Source organism: Erinaceus europaeus, chromosome 1, assembly GCF_950295315.1.
Source record: "Erinaceus europaeus chromosome 1, mEriEur2.1, whole genome shotgun sequence".
NCBI lineage: Eukaryota > Metazoa > Chordata > Mammalia > Eulipotyphla > Erinaceidae > Erinaceus > Erinaceus europaeus.
In genome coordinates this window covers 107,536,997-107,555,998 of record NC_080162.1, presented here as the reverse complement: position 1 = coordinate 107,555,998, position 19,002 = coordinate 107,536,997, and the positions used below count along the sequence as shown (strand labels likewise).

Sequence of the window (19,002 nt, the reverse complement as noted above, 5' to 3'; positions counted from 1 at the left end):
ATTTTTAATAGGGCTTTCACTTTCTTTTTTTAAATTTTTTAATCTTTATTTACTGAATAGAGAAAGCCAGAAATCAAGATGAAAGGTGTTGACAGAGTGGGAGAGAAACACCTGCAACACTGCTTCACCACTTGTAAAACTTCCCCCCTGCAGGTGGGAACTGGGGGCTCGAACCTGGGTCCTTGTGCACTGTAATGTGTGCTCTCAATCAGGTCCACTCCACCCGGCCTCTCCCTCTCTTTTTTAAAAAATTATATTTATTTTTATTTGATAAGGACAGCCAAAAATTGAGAAGAAGGGGGATATAGAGAGTGAGAGAGACGCAGAGATGCCTGCAGCACTACTTCACCATGCGTGGGGACCAGGGCAGAGTCACACCTGAATAAGGGACACTTTAGGAGCCAGGAACCTGGGTACCAACTCTTGATCAAGCCCCTCACTTGTGAGGACACTGTGGGTAGTTCCTTCCCTCCAGGTTGAATGAATCCAGAGGGAAAGGGATGGTTCTTTGCTGTCCCTCCACCATTCCTTGACTCCTTGTGAGTGCACAAGCAATCTTGACAGAATAGAGTCCTTGCTGAGAGAAGAGATCACAGATCTGTGTGTGCACAGACACAGCCCATCGATATCACAATGTACAGACATGTGAACACCTGAGTGTATGCACAGGTCCATTCATGCCCCAGACAGCTGTCAGGCTCCATGTGGAGCCCTAGGTGCAAAGGGCAGAGTGCAATCACCAGGCTGCTTCATCACAAAGGCTCCCTGTCACAGACACCATCTCAGAGAAAAGCAGGTCTTAGATGCAATGAACAGGCATCTCTTCAGTAATGCTGGTGCATGTTCTGCAATGACCCCGTCACTAATCAATCAATCTCTCTCTCTCCATTTTTTTATTATTGGATAGAGAAATTGAAGGGGGGATACAGAGGGAAAGAGACACCTGTAGACCTGTTTCCACCATTCAGGATCTTCCCCTCCTGCAGGTAGGGACCAGGGGCTTGATCCTGAGTTCTTGCGCACTGTAATGTATGTGCTTAGGCAGGTACACCTAATCTCTACAGACTGCTTTGTTTCTTACAGATCACACCTGATTTCCCAACTCATGTCACTGACCTCAAATCCATACAGCAAGTTAGAATTTGCAGATAGGTACAGGCCCAAAATCCTATTTTGAATTTTTGGTGGTTTGCTTGAACAAAACCCATGTTGCTCTTTTCCCATGTGAAAAACAGTCTCTAGACTTTGAGCTGGAAACCAGAGCAGATTATATTTGATATGTTCATTTCCCCTTACTTTTATTTTCATATTTTTATCATCACCAGCATTATTGCTGGGACTTGGTGTCCGCATGACAAATCCACTATTCCTGGAGGCTATCTTTTTTACCTTTTATTTGATAGGATAGAGAGAAACTGAGAGGAGAAGGGGAGCTAGAGAGCAAGCAAGAAAGAAAGATACCTGCAGCCCTGCTTCACCATTCATGGCACAGGTAGGGACCAGAGGCTTGAACCCAGGGCCTTTCACATTGTAACATGTGCACCATGTGCACTGAGTGAACCACCACCCCAACTTTTCTGTTCACTTTTTTCTTTTTTAATCATTTTTTTTTATTTATTGGATAGAGACAGCCAGAAATTGAGGAAAAGAAGGAGGAGATAGAACGGGAGAGAGACAGTCCTGCTTCACCACTCACAAAGCTTTCCAGGTGGGAATCAGGGGCTTGAACCCAGGTCTTTGCACACTGTAATGTATGTGCTTAGTCAGGTGTGCCACCACTTGGTCTCGTGTTCACTTTTTGTGGGGCAGGAAGAGAGGTGGTAAAATGCACATATAAACCCCAAGAAAAAAAGCACTTAGCTTGTTTTCATGATACCACCACTTTACAACAGGAGCCATAATGTCTTTCTCTCAAAGGGTAAATGGCACCCCACCACATGTGCATAGGCCATTCTGCTGACCCAGCTGTCTGCCCTAATGGACGCCTGGACACTGCTGTTTTTGTGGTTCCTTGTAAGGTTACTATGTGAATAACACTACTATGAAAAAGGGTGTAGGTACTGCATGAAGCCCAACTTGCTCTTATTTTGGGGGCTGTATACTTCTCAGTGGAATTGCAGGGTCACTTGATAATCCTGTTTAGCCTTGTAAGAGGTGGAATGTACTTCTTTTTCTTTTTTAATTTTGAAAAGAAATAAATGACAGCACAGAAGCTTGCCCCAGCACTACACTGCTCTTATGGGGTGCACCAAACAGGCTCTCTGATCTAGGTCACAAGCACAGCAAAGGAGGCCCCTTCCCAGATGGACTATCTCTTCAGCCCCTTGAATGTACTAAGAATCTCCAGTGTAGGGTTGGGCAGTGGCGCACCTAGTTAAGCACATGCGTTACCATGAACAAGGACCAGGGTTCAAGCCCCTGGTCCCCATCTTCAAGGGTGAAGCTTCACAAGTGGTGGAGCAGTGCTGCAGGTGTCTCTCTCCCTCACCGTTTCAGTTTCCCATGTCAATTTCTCTCTGTTCTGTAGAGTTTGTTTTTTTTTTAAGGAAGCAGGGGAGTAACCTCTGGGAGTGGCGAATTTGTTGTGCAGGCACTGAGCCCCTGACAATTTAAAGAGAGAGACCCCATGGGGTTGCTCACTTCATGGTCTTGGAGGTATCTCTCTGCCCATGGATCCTACTTCTTGGGGGATAGCAAGTTCCCAGAGATCGTGCCTGACTGTACAAAGTCAGAGGCCCTGTACCGGCCCCATATTTATGAGCACAAGCACTGGACACAAGACTCCAGCCCCGACCAGGAGCACAACCTCGGCTGAGCTTCTCCCTGTCCTGAATCAGTCTCCCATGTATGGAATGAGAAGTCAGCCTGCTAGTACCGGAATCACCTATGCTAGAGGTTCCAATGCAGTAGAAAGATTTAAGAAAAGGAGGGCGGGAGATGGCACACCAAGTTAAACATGCACATAGTATGAAGTGCAAGGACCAGTGCAAGGATCCAGGTTCAAGCCCCCGGCTTCCCACCTGCAGGGGGGGTCGCTTCACAGGCAGTGAAGCAGATCTGCAGGTGTCTGTCTATCTTTATCTCCCCCTCTCTGTCTTCTCCTCCCCTCTCAATTTCTCTCTGTCCTACCCAATAAAATGGGGGGGGGGGTGGCTGCCGGCATTTAAAAAAATTTAAAAAGAAAGAAAGAATTTTAAAAAGGGCTTCAAATTCCATTGTTACAACTGATAAAACATGGAATGTACACAAGTCTAGAAGGAGAAGCATTTGACAGTCACAAGTTTAGCTCCTGGGTGAAAGCAACAGACTGTGCCAGTCTCAGGCACTGGAGGCTTTCTTGGCATCCAAGTTCAAGTTCTAGTTTAACCTGCCAGGGTGCTGAAAAGTGATGAGGGTTACTTACAGGTGAGACAGGGCTGTCACGTCTGCGAAGATGCCTTCTGGCAGCGTGGAGATGTCATTGCCATGCAGAGACCTAGGTCGGAGGAGGACAGGCTGTTGGCACTTCACCCAGAGACAGAAGGAGCCCAGCCTCTGCTGAGGGTGGCACCAACCTCCCCCTGCCCCAGTGCTTTGAGCTAGAGACTCCCCTCTTCTTGTGGTGGGGGAGCAAGCAAGGAGTGGGAGAACCCCCTGCCTGCCAGCTCTTGGGGGCCACTGCTTTGGCCTTCATAAATATCTCAAACCCAGGTCTACATAAGAGACAAATGGGCCATGTGCCAGCTTATCTTATCTTTGTCTCTCTGTCTTTCAGCCTCTCATGATTGGGGAGCCCGAAGGGTGGGCTTCTTCTTGGTGAGAACATTACTACAGAGTCATAGGTAAGGAGGCTGGGGTTGTCACCCAGGATTCCAAGACAAAGAGATCACCTCCCCCCTCCAACACTGTCTCATACCCACACCCAGACAATGACCCCATTTCTCAGAGAGCTTCCCATTCCACCCCCAACTGGACCCCAACATGCGCAGCAGGCCTTGGAATGGGGCTGGTCCCCAGAGACTCACAGCAGGCGCAGGGAGCTCAGCCCCTGGAAGGCCAGTGGAGGGATGCACTGCAGAGCATTGTAGCTGAGGATCCTGTAGGGGGAACACAGGGGCAGAGGGAGACAGAGCATGGAGGCAGGCCAGGCAGGAACAGGGGGAGGGGGAGGGGGAGGGGGAGAGTTAGAGCATGCCACTGGCTCAGGGCATATCTGGCTTCCTAGGGTCCCTCCTTCAGGGAGGCCCAGGATGATGAGTCTGGACTGAGGCTGAGAGCTGGCCATCAAGATACTGAGTGCAGCCAGTGCAGTGGCCTCATGGTGCTGTGCCAGAGGGCTTCCTTGAAGCCAGCATCTGGCCAGGACTTCCTCTGAAGCTCCTGGCCTTGGCCCAGGGTTTCCAGAGCCACAGGGGTCCTGGGTCACATGTTCTGTCACCCCCAGAAGCAGAGACAGTGGGGAGGATGAGGAGACCACGGTTCTCGGAGATCAGAGGACTCCATGAAGTTAGCCAGCTGAGGCTTTAATTCAGCTTCTCAGTGTTCAAGACCCTCAAGGGAGACCACTCTAGTGAGAGGCTTATAACATATAAACCCAGGAAGATTTGCAATAAAGGGAAATGATTCCCATGACAATCCCCAGAGGAGACAACCCAACTGTCCATCAGTGGGTGAGCAGATAAATCAACTGGCAGACCCATACAGTGAAATATTACTCATCGGTAAAAAAAAAAAAAAAAGAAAGAAAGAAAGAAAGAGAGAGAAAGAAAGAAAAAGAAAAAAAGAACCACCCTCCTTCCACCCCCTTCCATGTGGCAGCTTGGAAGAATTCAAAGGGATTATGTGGACTGAAAGAAGCCAAGCAAAAAGGAGTACGTATGGTTATGAGTCCACTTAGGGAGACCTCTAAAAACTAGCCTCATCTACAGAAAGCAGATAGGTGGGTATCTGGGGCTTGTGGCGGAGTAGGGGGAGAAATGAAGGGGTGACTAACTATTAAAGGACAAGAGGAAACGTTTAGGGGCTAGTGGAAGTGCTCACTATCTTAATTTGGTTAATGTTTTGTGAAGCTCCTAAAGGTATCAAATTGTGCACGTGAAGTATGAGCAGTTTATTGTCTATTAATTATGCTGTAATATGACCAATTTACAACTGACTTCTAAGTCTCCATTGCTGTTGCCCCGAAGAAGCTGAAACAGCAGCAGGGAAAATCTATATTGACATCAAGAGCACAGAACTGGCCTGGTGACTCAAGATAAAATTTACCCTCCTGGTGGTCTGGAGATAGGGCTAAATAGTAGGAGCTCTTTCATACCACTTTCCTGATAAACTAGGAAAACCAACAAAAAAATCACCTGAAAACTCAACAAAATACAACCAGGACTTCTTTAGAAACTCAAAAAGTCACAGCCACCAAGTTGCAGGTACAATTTCATTCTGACTTTCCTGGGCAGACAACCTCACCAGAGCCCTCTCCCACTAGGGAAAGACAGAAACAGGCTGGTGGTATGGATCCACCTGTCAACATCCATGTCTAGTGGAGAAGCAATTACATAAGTCAGAAATCCCACCTTCTGCATCCCATAAAGAATTTTGGTCCATACTCCCAGAAGGGGAGAAATGTTAGGGAAAGATGAACAAGGGCTCTCAACTCCCAATTCCATCAGGGCCCACAGAGAGAAGAGGGAAAAAAAAAAAAAAAACACTTGGAAGTAGTAATAGGTGTAGGTGTGACTTAGAAAGGATAAGAAGGCAGGGCCACAGAAACAATGGGTATATATCTATAAATATAGATTGTTATAGAAATCATAATCACCATATCAGTGACCTTGGGAGAGCTACTAATATTTCCTATGGAGGGACTGGGACACAGAACTCTGGTGGTGGCAATGGTGTGGTACTATACTCTTTGTCATGACATAGTTTTGTAAATCAATATTAAGTCATTAATAAAATAAAATATATGCTTCAGGGGGCCAGGCGGTGATGCACTGGGTTAAGCGCACATGGTGCAAAGTGCAAGGAGCCCAGTCCAAGCCCCTGGCTCCCTACCTGCAGGGGGGTTGCTTCACAAGCAGTGAAGTAGGTCTGCAGGTGTCTTTCTCTCCCCCTCTCTACCTTCCCCTACTCTCTCAATTTCTATCTGTCCTATCCAGCAACAATGGCAGCCATGACAACAATAAGAACAAGGGCCAAAAAAATAGTAAAAAAAAAAAAAAAAAAGTTCTCCAGGAGCAGTGGATTCGTAGTATAGGCATAGAGCCCAAGCAATAACCCCATAGGCAAAAAAAAAAAAAAAAAAAAAAAAAAAAAGTTTCAATAAGGCTGTTACTGGAATAATCACAAAGAAATGAGACTGTTGACACAGGACAAGGCTCATTGTCCCAGGCAGCTGCCAGGTTCCCTTCAATCAGGACTATGTCTGCTGACGCAGAGTGACCCTTCATTCTGTGATACAACAGCCTGGCCTCTGCCCACCAGCTTCTTGCATCTCCCCTGGCCGTGCTCCAGCTGTGACAGCCAGACACACTTCAGATATGGACCCTGGAGGCAGACTCGGCCCCAGTGGAGAACTTCTGCCCAGGACCCCTGCTCCACATGCAAGCGCAGAGCCTCAGTCTGCTCACCAGCAGGTTAGCAGACCCTGGGCAGAGGGAGCAGTGGGCAGCATAAGGGCAGCCCCTCCTCCTGAGCTGGGCTGCCAGGGCTGGTGGCTCAGAACCCTCCTCTGTGGGGTGCTGGCTGCACTGCTTTGACCACAGTAGAATCTGAGGGGAAGTTCTGAAGTTCTTTCCACATTAGGTGTTGCAAGGAGAATGAAAAAACTTTTTTTTTTTAAGATAGGGACAGAGAGGCAGAGAGAGTGTGTTAAAAAGGTCACAGCACTGGAGCTTCCTTGATTGCAGTAGGGGCTGAGCTCAAACCTGGGCTGTGCACACGGCAAAGCAGAACACTATCCAGGTGAGCTATTTCACCAACCCTTTTAAGTGATTCTTTGGGTGGGGAGGTGCCTCACCTGGTGGGGGCACTTACTACACACACAGTCCTTGGTTTGAGTTCTAGAACCACACGGAAGCCCCCCAGCAGGGAGCTTCCCTGGTGCCAGGGAAGGTGCCACAGATGGTGGGGCAGTATTATGGGGTCTCTTCCTTTGTACGTGAGTGTCTCTCTCCAACATGAAAAAAAAATATCCCAGGGACAGTGGAATCACATGTGTACAAGGTCCCAGCAAAACACATACACACACACACACACACACACACACACACACACACACACACACACACACACACACAAATGGTTTAAAGAACTCTGTTCCAAAATCTGGTGGTGGCTGTGGTGTGGAATTATATACTGTAAGTGTACAATCTCGTAACCCTCTATTAATCACAAATAAAACTCTCCATTCTGGGAGTCGGGCTGTAGTGCAGCGGACTAAGCGCAGGTGGCACAAAGCACAAGGACCAGCATAAGGATCCCGGTTCGAACCCCAGCTCCCCACCTGCAGGGGAGTCGCTTCACAGGCGGTGAAGCAGGTCTGCAGGTGTCTTATCTTTCTCTCCTCCTCTCTGTCTTTCCCTCCCTCTCTCCATTTCTCTCTGTCCTATCCAACAACGACAACAACAACAATAACAACAACAATAAAACAACAAGGGCAACAAAAGGGAATAAATAAATAAAATAAATATAAAAAAAATTTTTTTAATATATTTTTTAAAACTCTCCTATCTATCTATCTATCTTCTATCAATCATCTATGATTTTATGTGAGAGAAAGAAAAGACGGAGCAATATCATTTTCTTTGGTGCCAGGGCCCCAGCACACAAGGACCCCACTCTGAAAGGCACAGGTACTACTGCTGAGCCATCCCAGGCCCCTATCAGATACACTTCTAGATTCCAGGAAGATCAAGCACTGCTTGCTAATCCTGTCTGATGGGTTGCTTGGAATATGATCAAAGCCATCCTTAAAATGTCATTTAATAGAATATGATGCATGAACAGAAATGTTCAGAGCTCACTACTGCCCAAGAAAAAAAAAATCCATCTATAGCAGAATGAATAAGCAGAGTATGGCATACATACCCCATGGGGAACACTACACAACAAAGAAAATGAACACAGATTTGCACATGATTGACCCTCACAAACATGTAGCAGAAGAAGGCTGAGGGAATTGAGGATTTCTTGTATTAGTCAATTTTCTTTGAAAGTTCAGAAATGGGCACAGGTGTTAGGCTATTTTGTAGACTTTTGAACCTGAGTCCTTACACATACGTGTTAGTTTTATGATTGCCAACCAAGACATTTATCTCATACTCGCCCCCCATATGTGCTGCACTTCACAATGAGTGTTTTCTAACAGCATCTGGTTGGTGGGCCCTGGCACACACCATGCCCTGGTGGGTAGGCTAGTCTGTGCACAGTCCCCAGACACCAGGCTGAGGCTGTGCCCTCCCCCAGCCCCTGGGCACTCACAGAGTGGTCAGCTGGCTCATGTTGGTGAAGGAGGAGTTGCTCAAGGAGCTGATCTTGTTGTTACTCAGGTCCCTGCAAAAGACACAAGCATCCTCATCAGTGAAGCCAGAACTCAGCCTGGCCTCACCATTGTGGCGCCCACTCTCCTGAGGCTGGTGCCCCAGACTGGTGGGTGAGGGCCTGGTGGGCATACAAAGAAATTACCTACAGCCTTTCCATCACTCCATGGGCCTCAGTGTCACCATTTCCTGAGCCCCAAACCCCAGCCCCTCCAGAATGTCCTGCCTGGTGTCATATGATCCCATCAAGGGCATCACTGCCTCCCAGTTTCTATGTCTGGGTGTGTATGTCTGTCTCTCCTATTACCCTGCCCTGCAGTCCTGCCAGAGGAGAGTGACCCCATCCTACAAATGAAAGCACAAAGGTTGGAGTGGTGAAATAACACACCTGGGGTCACAGAGCTGGCAGGGGGCAGATCAGGCCCACACTCCAGCCCCTTGGGCCCCAACACTGTGCCCTCAGAATGACCCTGCAGCATCTGGCATCACTGCCCCCCCCCCCACTTCACCGTATTTGTTTACTTATTTGTGTTTGTATTTATTTTTGGTCACCACCACAACTTCACTTCTTTAAGCCAACTTTTTCCAGAGAGAGCCAGAGACAGAAAGCCAGAGAGCCAGAGAGCCATAGGACCTTGCCCTCAACTTGAATCAACAATGGTAGAGAATGTTCCATCCTCCAAAGGGAGGATGGACAACATACTCTATGCTACACCTGAGGAAGATAGGTCCTGAAATTGGGGCAGCTTGGAACGTTTTCTACTCATGACCACAGAATGTGAGCTCACATCTTCAGGGATGCAGAGGTCACATAGGCTCCTAAGCTGAATATGGGCCCCAGATCACATCAAATCGATGGGGTTTACAGTCAACAATATTTATACACCTTTCCCATATTAGGGAGCTACTCTCTTCCCTGATCCAGCTTTCTAGTCCTTCTTCCAGCCATGACATCACCTTCCCAGACAATAATTAGGATCCACCTGCATATCAGATTTCAGGCTCAGGCAAAAAAAAAAAAAAAAACTAGTATAGCTACAGGCCCTTTGGAATGTAACTAAAATATGCCTACTAGCTACCTACAAAATGGAGGACCCCCCCAACACTTCACCTGCACTATTCCAGCCTTCAGGTCCATGACTGGTCAACAATTTGTTTGGCTTTGTATGTTAACTCTCTTTTCAACCACCAGGTTTCAGATGCTAACATGATGCCTACCAGACCTCCCTGGACAGACAACTGCACCAATGTGTCCTGGAGCTCCACTTCAGAGCCCTTCCCCACTAGGGAAAGAGAGAGACAGGCTGGGAGTATGGATTGACCTGCCAATGCCCATGTTCAGGAGAGAAGCAATTACAGAAGCCAGACCTTCCACCTTCTGCACCCCACAATGACCTTGGGTCCATACTCCCAGAGGGTTAAAGAATAGGAAAGCTATCAGGGGAGGGGAGGGGATAGAGTCCTGGTGGTGGGAATTGTGTGAAGTTGTATCCCTCTTATCCTATGGTTTAGTCAATGTTTACTTTTTATAAATAAAAAATTTTTAAAAAGACACTACTGCACCAAAACTGCAAGCATCGAACTTTTGGGGTTTTTTTTTTGGGGGGTGGTGACTTAGGGGCCCTCTGATCTGCCTACTCCATGAGGCTTCTGACTTACTAGATATAAAATGACACCATGCATCCAGCCTTCACTTACCCCCTAGCTAGTGTCCCTCCAGTTAGCTGCACTCAAAGCCAGCAAACCTGGCACCCAGTGGCGCACTCAGCTACTTCACCAAGCTCTGAGCTCTGTCCTTGCTAATGGGAAGGATGCTGGTATTTCACTGTCACAGGCAATTCTGTGGTCAGAGCCAGCTTGGCATCAGCCTTCCTTCCCCTCCTACCCGACAAGTGTATCTGCCTGTCTCTGTCTGACCCTCTGTCACCTGCCAGCAAAACATTCTGAATATCCTCCCCCATTAGACTGCTCAAAACATCTTTGCCAAATTTATTTATTTATTTATTTATTTATTTATTTATTTATTTATATGTACAATCTTACTTTTTTTTCTTTTTCTTTTTTTTTTTTTTTTTTTGCCACCAGGGTTATTGGGCTTCAGTGCCTGCACTACAAATCCACTGCTCCTGGAGGCCATTTTTTCCCTTTTGTTGCCCTTGATGTTTTAATGTTGTTGTAGTTATTATTTTTGTTGTTCTTGATGTCGTTGTTGGATAGGACAGAGAGAAATGGAGAGAGGAGGGAAAGACAGAGAGGGGGAGAGAAAGATAGACACCGGCAGACCTGCTTCACCACTTGTGAAGCTACCCACTTGCAGGTGGAAAGCCAGGGGCTCGAACCAGGATCCTTAAGCCGGTGGTCTTTGTGCTTTGCACCAGTGCGCTTAACACGCTGCGCTACCACCCAATCCCCTATTTTTTTTAATTTTCATTTATTTATCTATTTTTGCCTTCAGGGTTACAGCTGGGGCTCAGTGCCTACACCACAAATCCACTATTCCTGGAGGTCATTTTTTTCCATTTTGTTGTTGTTACTGTTGTTAGACAGGACAGAGAGAAATGGAGAGAGGAGGGGAAGACAGAGAGGGGGAGAGAAAGATAGACACCTGCAGACCTGCTTCATTGCTTGCCAGGCGATCCCTCTTTAGGTGGGGAGCTGGGGGCTTAAACTGGGCTCCTTGTTCCGGTGCTTAACCAATCACACTACCACCCGGCCCCCTTTGCCAAAGTTTATTAGATACACAGACAGACAAACTGAAGCTTCACATTTCTACAGACTACTGCCTCTCCAAGTGGCCAGTCCTTGAATTGAATGTTCCAGAACAGGGGACTTGGGCCAAATGGCAACCGCCAAGCTCACAAAGCACACAGCTTGGTCTCTTTAGCCAATTTTTTTCAATGAATCTAACAAAATGTTGGTTTATATTCTGATGCAAACTCCTGTCTAATTCCAGCCTGCCACAATGTCCAGGACTGACATTGGTCCACAGGCCACACTGAGATGGGACAGTCTCCAGGCTTCTTGAAGGGGGAGAATCTGGCCAGTGAGGTGCTGTTTAGATGGGAAGACTCGGTGAAGCCCGTTTACAATGGAAAGGGGAAAAAGGGGAGATAAAAGCAGAGTTACACTAAAGAAAGACTTGTTCACAGGTGCTCTCCATCTAATGGTTTTTAAACTTTTTTATTCTTTTTTTATTTTTTTAATATTTATTTTATTTATTTATTCCCTTTGTTGCCCTTGTTTTATTGTTGTAGTTATTACTGTTGTTGTCCTTGTTGGATAGGACAGAGAGAAATGGAGAGAGGAGAGGAAGACAGAGAGGAGGAGAGAAAGATAGACACCTGCAGACCTGCTTCACCACCTGTGAAGCGACTCCCCTGCAGGTGGGGAGCCGGGGCTCGAACCGGGATCCTTATGCCGGTCCTTGTGCTTTGCATCACCTGCGCTTAACCCACTGTGCTACAGCCCGACTCCCACTTTTTTATTCTTTTAAAAAATTATCTTTATGGGTGGGGGAGACAGCATAATGGTTATGCAAACAGACTCTCATGCCTGAGGCTCCTAAGTCCCAGGTTCAATCTCCCGCACCACCATAAGCCTGAGTTGAGCAGTGCTATGGTGTTTCTGTGTGTGTGTGTGTGTCTCTCTCTCTCTGCATCTCTCTCAAAAATAAAATTTTTAAAAAAAATTTAAAAAAAAGAGAAAAATCTTTATTTACTGGATAGAGACAGCCAGAAATCAAGAGGGGAGGGGGAGATACAGAGGGAGAGAAACAGAGAGATACCTGCAGCACTGCTTCACCACTTGCAAAGCTTTCCCCCTGCAGGTGGGGACCGGGGGCTTGAACCCAGATCCATGCGCATTATAACATGCACTCAACTAAATGTGTCACCCCCCATTTCTCTCTCTTTTTCCTTCTCTCTTCCTTTCTTGGTAGTCACCTGGGCTTCACAGCTCTGGGTTAACTCTTTCAGACAGAGAGACAATCAGAGGAGAGAGGAAGAAAGAAAGAGGGAGAGACAGACCACATCATCAAAGCTCCCTCCAGTACACTGGGAACCGGGCTCCAACTCAGGTGCATGTCTGTAGCTGCCATTTTTCATCATCAGCTTTAAGGACCAAGATTGTGGACGGAGAAGTTTTACACCTCCCTCTACTTCAGGCCTGGCCCCTTCTTTTGCAAGAGAGACCGAAGTTAACAACATTATCTCCCTAGAGGGAAGCTGGGGGTGGAGGTGGGGGCAGGGGGAAGGGGGTAGTACAGAGGATTTGAGGCCACTGAAGAGCCCGAAATCATGCGATTTCCAAAAATGGCCACTAGGTGGCAAACAGTTCTCTACACCAATGTTCCCTGACAGGAGCTGAAATTATACAACAAACCAGCCATGACCAGAGGTCTGTACCTCCTAGGCAGGACAGGGACCCTCACACAGCCTGGATACTCACACAAGCTGCAGGAACTTGAAGGTGGACAGCTGCCCCGGGACCAGCGTGAACTGGTTCCCATCCAGATACCTGTGAGAGAGAAGGTACAAGGTCAGGGGTCAGCGTGGCTCTCCATCTCTGCTGCTCCCAGCGGGCAGGGGAGCCTGGCCCCACACCCACTTCCTCACCCTAGAGTCACTCATCAGAGGCAACTACACGTGCTTCCTCATGGGCATTTGGGTGGCTGGCACCTTAAAACTTGATGGAAATCAAAGTGGCCAGACACCTTGGCTTCCTCCCACTACTCCTCTCTGTGGGGGTAGGGGGGTGCACTCCCTGGCCCCTGTCTGCCCTCTCAGCTCTGCAGCTTTTCCTGTCCAGACACATCTGACCTGCATGCTCTGACCTCCACGGCCCTTCCACTTGTTTCCAGGGCCCCCTACCTGCCACAGGTGTGAAGCCAGGTCTGAGCCTGGGGTCCCCCACACTCCATCCCGCCTCCCAGGTTCTCCACCTTCAGGTCAGGGCCCCCAGACTCAGTTCTCTTGCTCCTTTGTCCCACCCACTGTGAGGGGGCCACTCCATTCACAAGTCACCTGTACCCAGGCCTGGGCTCCAGAAACAGCCTCCTGTTGGCCCAGCCAGCCTCCCTTCTGGGAAGTTCTCTCTACTCTCCTCTTGTCCCAAGTCACTGTCCTAACAGTGAGTCAACAAAGATCCTCTGAAGGTCATGGCTCCCCTAGGCTCCTCCTGCCTGGGGTGTGCATGGGGTGGGGGAGGAAGCCTGCTTCTCATACTGAGCACCAGGAGCTGAAACCCCAGCTGGGAAGCACCCCCCCCACACACACACACACACACACTATAGCCATCAGATGAGCCTTCCCCACCCCAATGATCCAGACAGCAACCAAGTCAGGGCCTGACTCTCACTGTCCCTTCACTGCCCACCCATCTCCTCTGACCCCCTCAGTGGTCCTGGTCAAAACACTGCGTGTGGGTGGCACTTTACTGCAGAGGAAACGGGCTCAGAGAAGTCAAGATCTCCAGCCCCTAGAGCTCAGCACCCTCAGTTCAAAGAAGGTGGCTGTCCCACCGGGCCACCACTCCCTGAGGCAGTCCTAGGTAAGGAGGGGACAGGGCTGCCTCTGCTGTGGTGGAAAGCTGGGCAAGGTGGGGGACCAGTCACGGCATGGTGAAGGGGCCAGGAATCCAAACCTCACAGCCTCCTCAGCCCCGAGGGTACTGGGGACGGGGGAGCTGGGGACTGGCCACAGCTCCCGTTTGGGGGTGTTCCTGCTCTCCGCCCCTCTGTCATGAGCTTAGATACTAAGTACTAATGAGCCCCCGGCATTTAGGGAGTGGGCGGGGTGGGGTGAGGGGGTTTGTCCACACACAGGGCTGTGGGTGTGTGCAGTGGAAGCAGCTCATGTGGAAGGCCAGGCCACAGGAGGCAGTAGGAGGCCTCACTGAGCTCTGCTCCTTGACTTGCTGGCTCAGCAGAGGGATGTTCACCTCAGTGCTGTTCACAGCGACAGAACCCTGGAGACAGCCCAGATGTGCCACCAAAGGGGAGGTGGGTCTACACACAGATCAAATCAGCTTCAAGCGGTGGAATATTAGGCAGCCGGTAAAAATCATTCTTGTGAGCATCTTCCTGAAGAGGGAACTTCTGAGGTGATGTGAAGGGGGTATAAAAAGAACTCCAACTTTATTTTAAATGTACTTTCTTTCATGCATGACTAGGCAATGAAGCCGGGTGGGTGCATGTGTTCAATACTGCTGAGTGGCTTCCAGGAATAAGTTTTCAATTTTTTTTTAATCAAGAGAGGGAGAGAACAGGGGGCAGGGGTAGACAGCATAAGGTTATGCAAAGAATAATAATAAAAAAAAAGAAAACAGATGGGGGTAGATAGCATAATGGTTATGCAAAGAAACTCTCATGCCTGAAGCTCCAAAGTCCCAGGTTCAATTCTTTGCACCACTATAAACCAGAGCTGAGCAGGGCTCTGGTAAAAAAAAATAATAATTTTTTTAGAAGGCATATTAAACCATGAGAGGGAGAGAACGGAGAAGGAGAGAGTCACTCTGCCGTCTGAGCGCTCTTGCTGCTGCCCATCCATGGCGCCGCCATGTGCGTGCCAAGGCGCACATGGCCAAACTACCTCCACTGGCCAAACTACTCCACTAGCCAAACTATTCCACTGGCCAAACTACCTCCCAGCCACTTTGTGTTTTTTGGTGTTTTTTTTTTGTTGTTGTTGTTGTTTGCTTTTGTTTTTAATTTCAAAGTCCGAGCTCAGTTTAAAAGGATGCAACTTCAAATGGGGGGTATGTGACTGTAGAAGGTTGAGGGATCAGAGAAAGTCAAAACCTCTGAGAGCCAGTGCCCCCTCACCAGGATCCTGGCCAGCTGCTGTCTGCTCCTTGTCCACACCTCCAACCCCAAAAGGCAGGCTTGGAGTACTCACAGCTCCGTGACATTCTTGGGGAGGCCCTTGGGTAGGGCCTGCAGGTGCTTGTTGCTGCATCGTACCACGGTGTCCAGGCAGGAGCACTCCTGGGGGCACTGGGGACGTGGCAGGCAGCCCCCCTCCTCCTGGCCTGAGGTGGGATGGGGGAATGACAGGCCTGTGGTTAGCTCTTCCACCTCAGACCCAAGGTGGGCCCAGGCGCAGCAAAGAAAGAGCCTGACAGTTCCATCTCTTGAGCACCGACCACATGCCAGAACCTGTGCTGCACAGTCTCCTTCCCAGTACAGGAGGGATGGCACTGTAGGCCCCCGGGGTGCAAGTGTCACAAGGACGGGCTTATGCTTGTCCTTTTTTGTTTTTGTTTTTTACTCTAGGGTTATCGCTGGAGTTCAGCATAACAAATCCACTGCCCCTGGCAGCCATTTTATTGGACAAGATAGAGAGAAATTTCAAGAGGAAAGGGAGAGAGAGAGGAGAGAGAGAAAGATAGACACCTGCAGACCTGCTTCACCACTTGTGAAGCATCCCTGCTGCAGATGGGGAGCAGAGGTTCAAACCTGGGTCTTTGTGCTTCATGCTATGTGCGCTTAACCGGGTGTGCCACCACCTGGCTTGCTGCCTATAAACAGCAGGGAGTCAACCTCCTGAATCAGTAGCTCTGTGAACAGATCTGGTGTGTGAGCACATGGGGAAGCTTCCTTTTCACTGGGCCCTGAGCAGACCAAGTGAGCCTGCCTCCTACACGGTTGCAGGGAGGCTCTGGCGGTGGTTGTGCCCAGGGAGAGGAGGGAATGGTTTGGGTGGGAGAAGGGCTGTCAGTGGCACAAGAAGCCGCCATGCTTCCTCGTGTATAGAGAGTCCTGATGCCACAGGACAGGGTGAGCCCCTGAGTTTGTAGCACTTAGCACAGTGGAAGGTGGGCCTCTGGGTTAATCACACACGTATGAGAAACTATACTCAGGGGGGCTGGGGAGACAGCATAACAGTTCTGCAAAAGGCTTTCATGCCTGGGACTCTGAGGTCCCAGGTTCAATCCCCAGCACCATCATATACCACAGCTGAACGGTGCTCTGGTTTCTCTATCTTTGTTCAATACGTGCAGGGACTTGAGTTCAAGCTCCCAGTCCCCACCCGCAAGGGGAAAGCTTCACAAGTCATGAAGCTATGCGGCAGGTGTCTCTCTTTCTCTCCTTATCTCCTCCTTCCCTCTCAATTTGTCTGTCTCTATCCAAAGAAAGCAAGTAAGAACATCTTTAAAAAAAAGAAAAAAAAAGAGTGGTCCAGGAGGCAGCACAGTGGGTACAGCACTGGACTCCCAAGCATAAGGTCCTGAGTTTGATCCCCAGCATCACATGTACCAGAGTGATGTTTGGTTCTTTCTCTCTCTCCTCCTACCTTTCTAATAAATAATCAAAAGTCTTCAAAATAAGAAGATTGTATTGTTATATGGAAAACTGGGAAATGTTATGCATGTACAAACTATTGTATTTACTGTTGAATGTAAAACATTAATTCCTCAATAAAGAAATTAAAAAAAAATTAAGACAACCATTAAATGTATTTTATTAAAAAAAAGAAGAAGAAGAAGAAGAGGGGAGTCTGGCGGTAGCACAGCAGGTTAAGTGCACGTGGCACAAAGTGCAAGAACCGGCTTAAGGATCCCAGTTCGAGCCCCCAGCTCCCCACCTGCAGGGGAGTCGCTTCACAGGCGGTGAAGCAGGTCTGCAGGGGTCTATCTTTCCCTCCCCCTCTCTGTCTTCCCCTCCTCCCTCCATTGCTCTCTGTCCTATCTAACAATGACGACATCAATAAAAACAACAATAAATAACAACAAGGGCAACAAAAGGAAAAATAAATAAACATAAAAATTTTAAAAAATAAGAAGAAAAGAAAAGAGAAAAAGGGAGCTGGACAGTGGCATACCTGGTTGATCTTACATGTTACCATGCATAAGGGCCTGGATTCAAGTCCCCCCACCCCATCCCCACCTGCAGAAGGAAGCTTCATGAGTGGTGAAGTAGTGCAGCAGGTGTCTATCTTTCTCTCTGCCTCCCCCTTTCTTCTTTCATCCCCTTTTCATTTCCCTAGAATAAGCACTTTATCACTCTGTCAATTATACGGCACAGCACAGGGTGGGGTGTAGGACTCAGAAAGGCCTCCTCGGCCTCTTTCGCCCCATCAGCAGACCCCTCCCAGCCCGCCCTCCTGACCCGGGCTGAGGAGTTACCTTCCTCACACCTGAAGTCCGGGAAGGCCACGTCCTGCAGTGGGATCTGCCGCAGGAAATCAGGGTTCTGGCAGCGTGGGTTCCCCGTCACAATCTTCCTCTTGCGCAGCCAGTCCCCCAGCCAGGCAAGCTGGCAGTTGCAGTTGAAAGGGTTGGCCAGGAGGTTCCTGGAGGGGGTAGGTGGTGTGAACAGGAGAAAGACACACCCTGCCCGTCTCCGGTGTGACAGCAACCGCCCCATCCCACGTGCCACAGACCCAGCCAGAGGTGTCACGCTAGTGCTGAGGAAGCCTTCCCCCACCGGTGCCACCCAGACTCGAGGGCTGAACCCCCAGTGGCTTTGAAGAAGCCACCCGGGTGGTTGTGGGAGGTTGGCAGACTCACAGTGTGGAGAGAGCCTGCAGCGTGTCGAAGGCCCCCGGGGAGATGGTGGCAATCTGGTTGTCGTAAAGCGAGAGGAGACGCACGTTGCGCAGTCCTGTGAAGCTGTCGTTGTGGATGCAGCTGATGCGATTGTTCCTCAGCATCCTGGGGGCCAAGGTTGGGGTAGGGGGTGGGGAGACAGCCGGCTCTGTTCTGTGGCCTCCACCAGCCAGTTCACACAAAAGCTCTTCATGGGGGCCTGAGCCACAGCAAAGGGAGCTGCCGCACCCCCATGCTCTCCTTGGCCTAGTCTGCAATGCTCTCCCAAACCTGCCATCCTTCACTTGCTCCCACCCCCAGGGCTGTCCTCACTGCTTGACACATATTCCACACAGACACCCGAGAATTTGTGAGACCTCAGCTTGCATTCTGTTGTTGTTGTTTGTCTGTTTGCCTCCAGAGCTATCGCTGGGGCCCAGTGCTACAAACCCACTGCTCCTGGTGGCCATTTTTTTTTTTCATTTATTGGGCAAGACAGAAAGAAATTGAGAGAGGAGGGGAAGATAGAGAGGGAGAGAGAGACACCTGAAGACCTGCTTCACTGCCTGTGACACTTCTCCCCCCCAACACACACACACAGGTGGGGAGACAGGGGCGGGTCCTTGCACTTCATACTATGCGTGCTTAATTGAGTGTACCACAGCTTGATCCCCCTTTTTTTGTAATTGTTTTATTCTTAACTTTTTAAAAATTATCTTTATCAATTGGATAGAGACAGCCAGAAACTGAGAGGGAAGGGGGTGACAAAGGGAATGAAAGAGAGAGAGAGAGACCTGCAACACTGCTTCACCACTCACAAAGCTTTCCCCCTGAAAGTGGGGACTGGGAGCTTGAACCTGGCATTGTAACATGTGCGCTCAACCACCTGGCCCCTCAGTTTGTATTTTATTTCTCTAGTCCAAAGCCCACAGAAATTCCCAAATGGCCCACAGAATCACAT

The 19,002-nt window shown here is 48.9% G+C and overlaps 1 protein-coding gene across 5 annotated transcripts in view; it reads right to left on the bottom strand.

The window, feature by feature from the left end:
* Nucleotides 1-19,002, bottom strand: part of SLIT1 (slit guidance ligand 1) — a 227,781-nt gene that overhangs the window by 46,497 nt on the left and 162,282 nt on the right. For all 5 annotated transcript variants that reach the window (XM_007532657.3, XM_060192763.1, XM_060192742.1 and 2 more), the window contains 7 exons: nt 18,024-18,167; nt 17,640-17,806; nt 15,410-15,542; nt 12,963-13,031; nt 8,458-8,529; nt 4,005-4,076; nt 3,404-3,475 (listed from right to left, as the gene is read on the bottom strand). In XM_007532657.3, the coding sequence (XP_007532719.2) occupies nt 3,404-3,475; nt 4,005-4,076; nt 8,458-8,529; nt 12,963-13,031; nt 15,410-15,542; nt 17,640-17,806; nt 18,024-18,167 (729 nt within the window). The remainder of the gene's footprint in view (nt 1-3,403; nt 3,476-4,004; nt 4,077-8,457; nt 8,530-12,962; nt 13,032-15,409; nt 15,543-17,639; nt 17,807-18,023; nt 18,168-19,002) is intronic.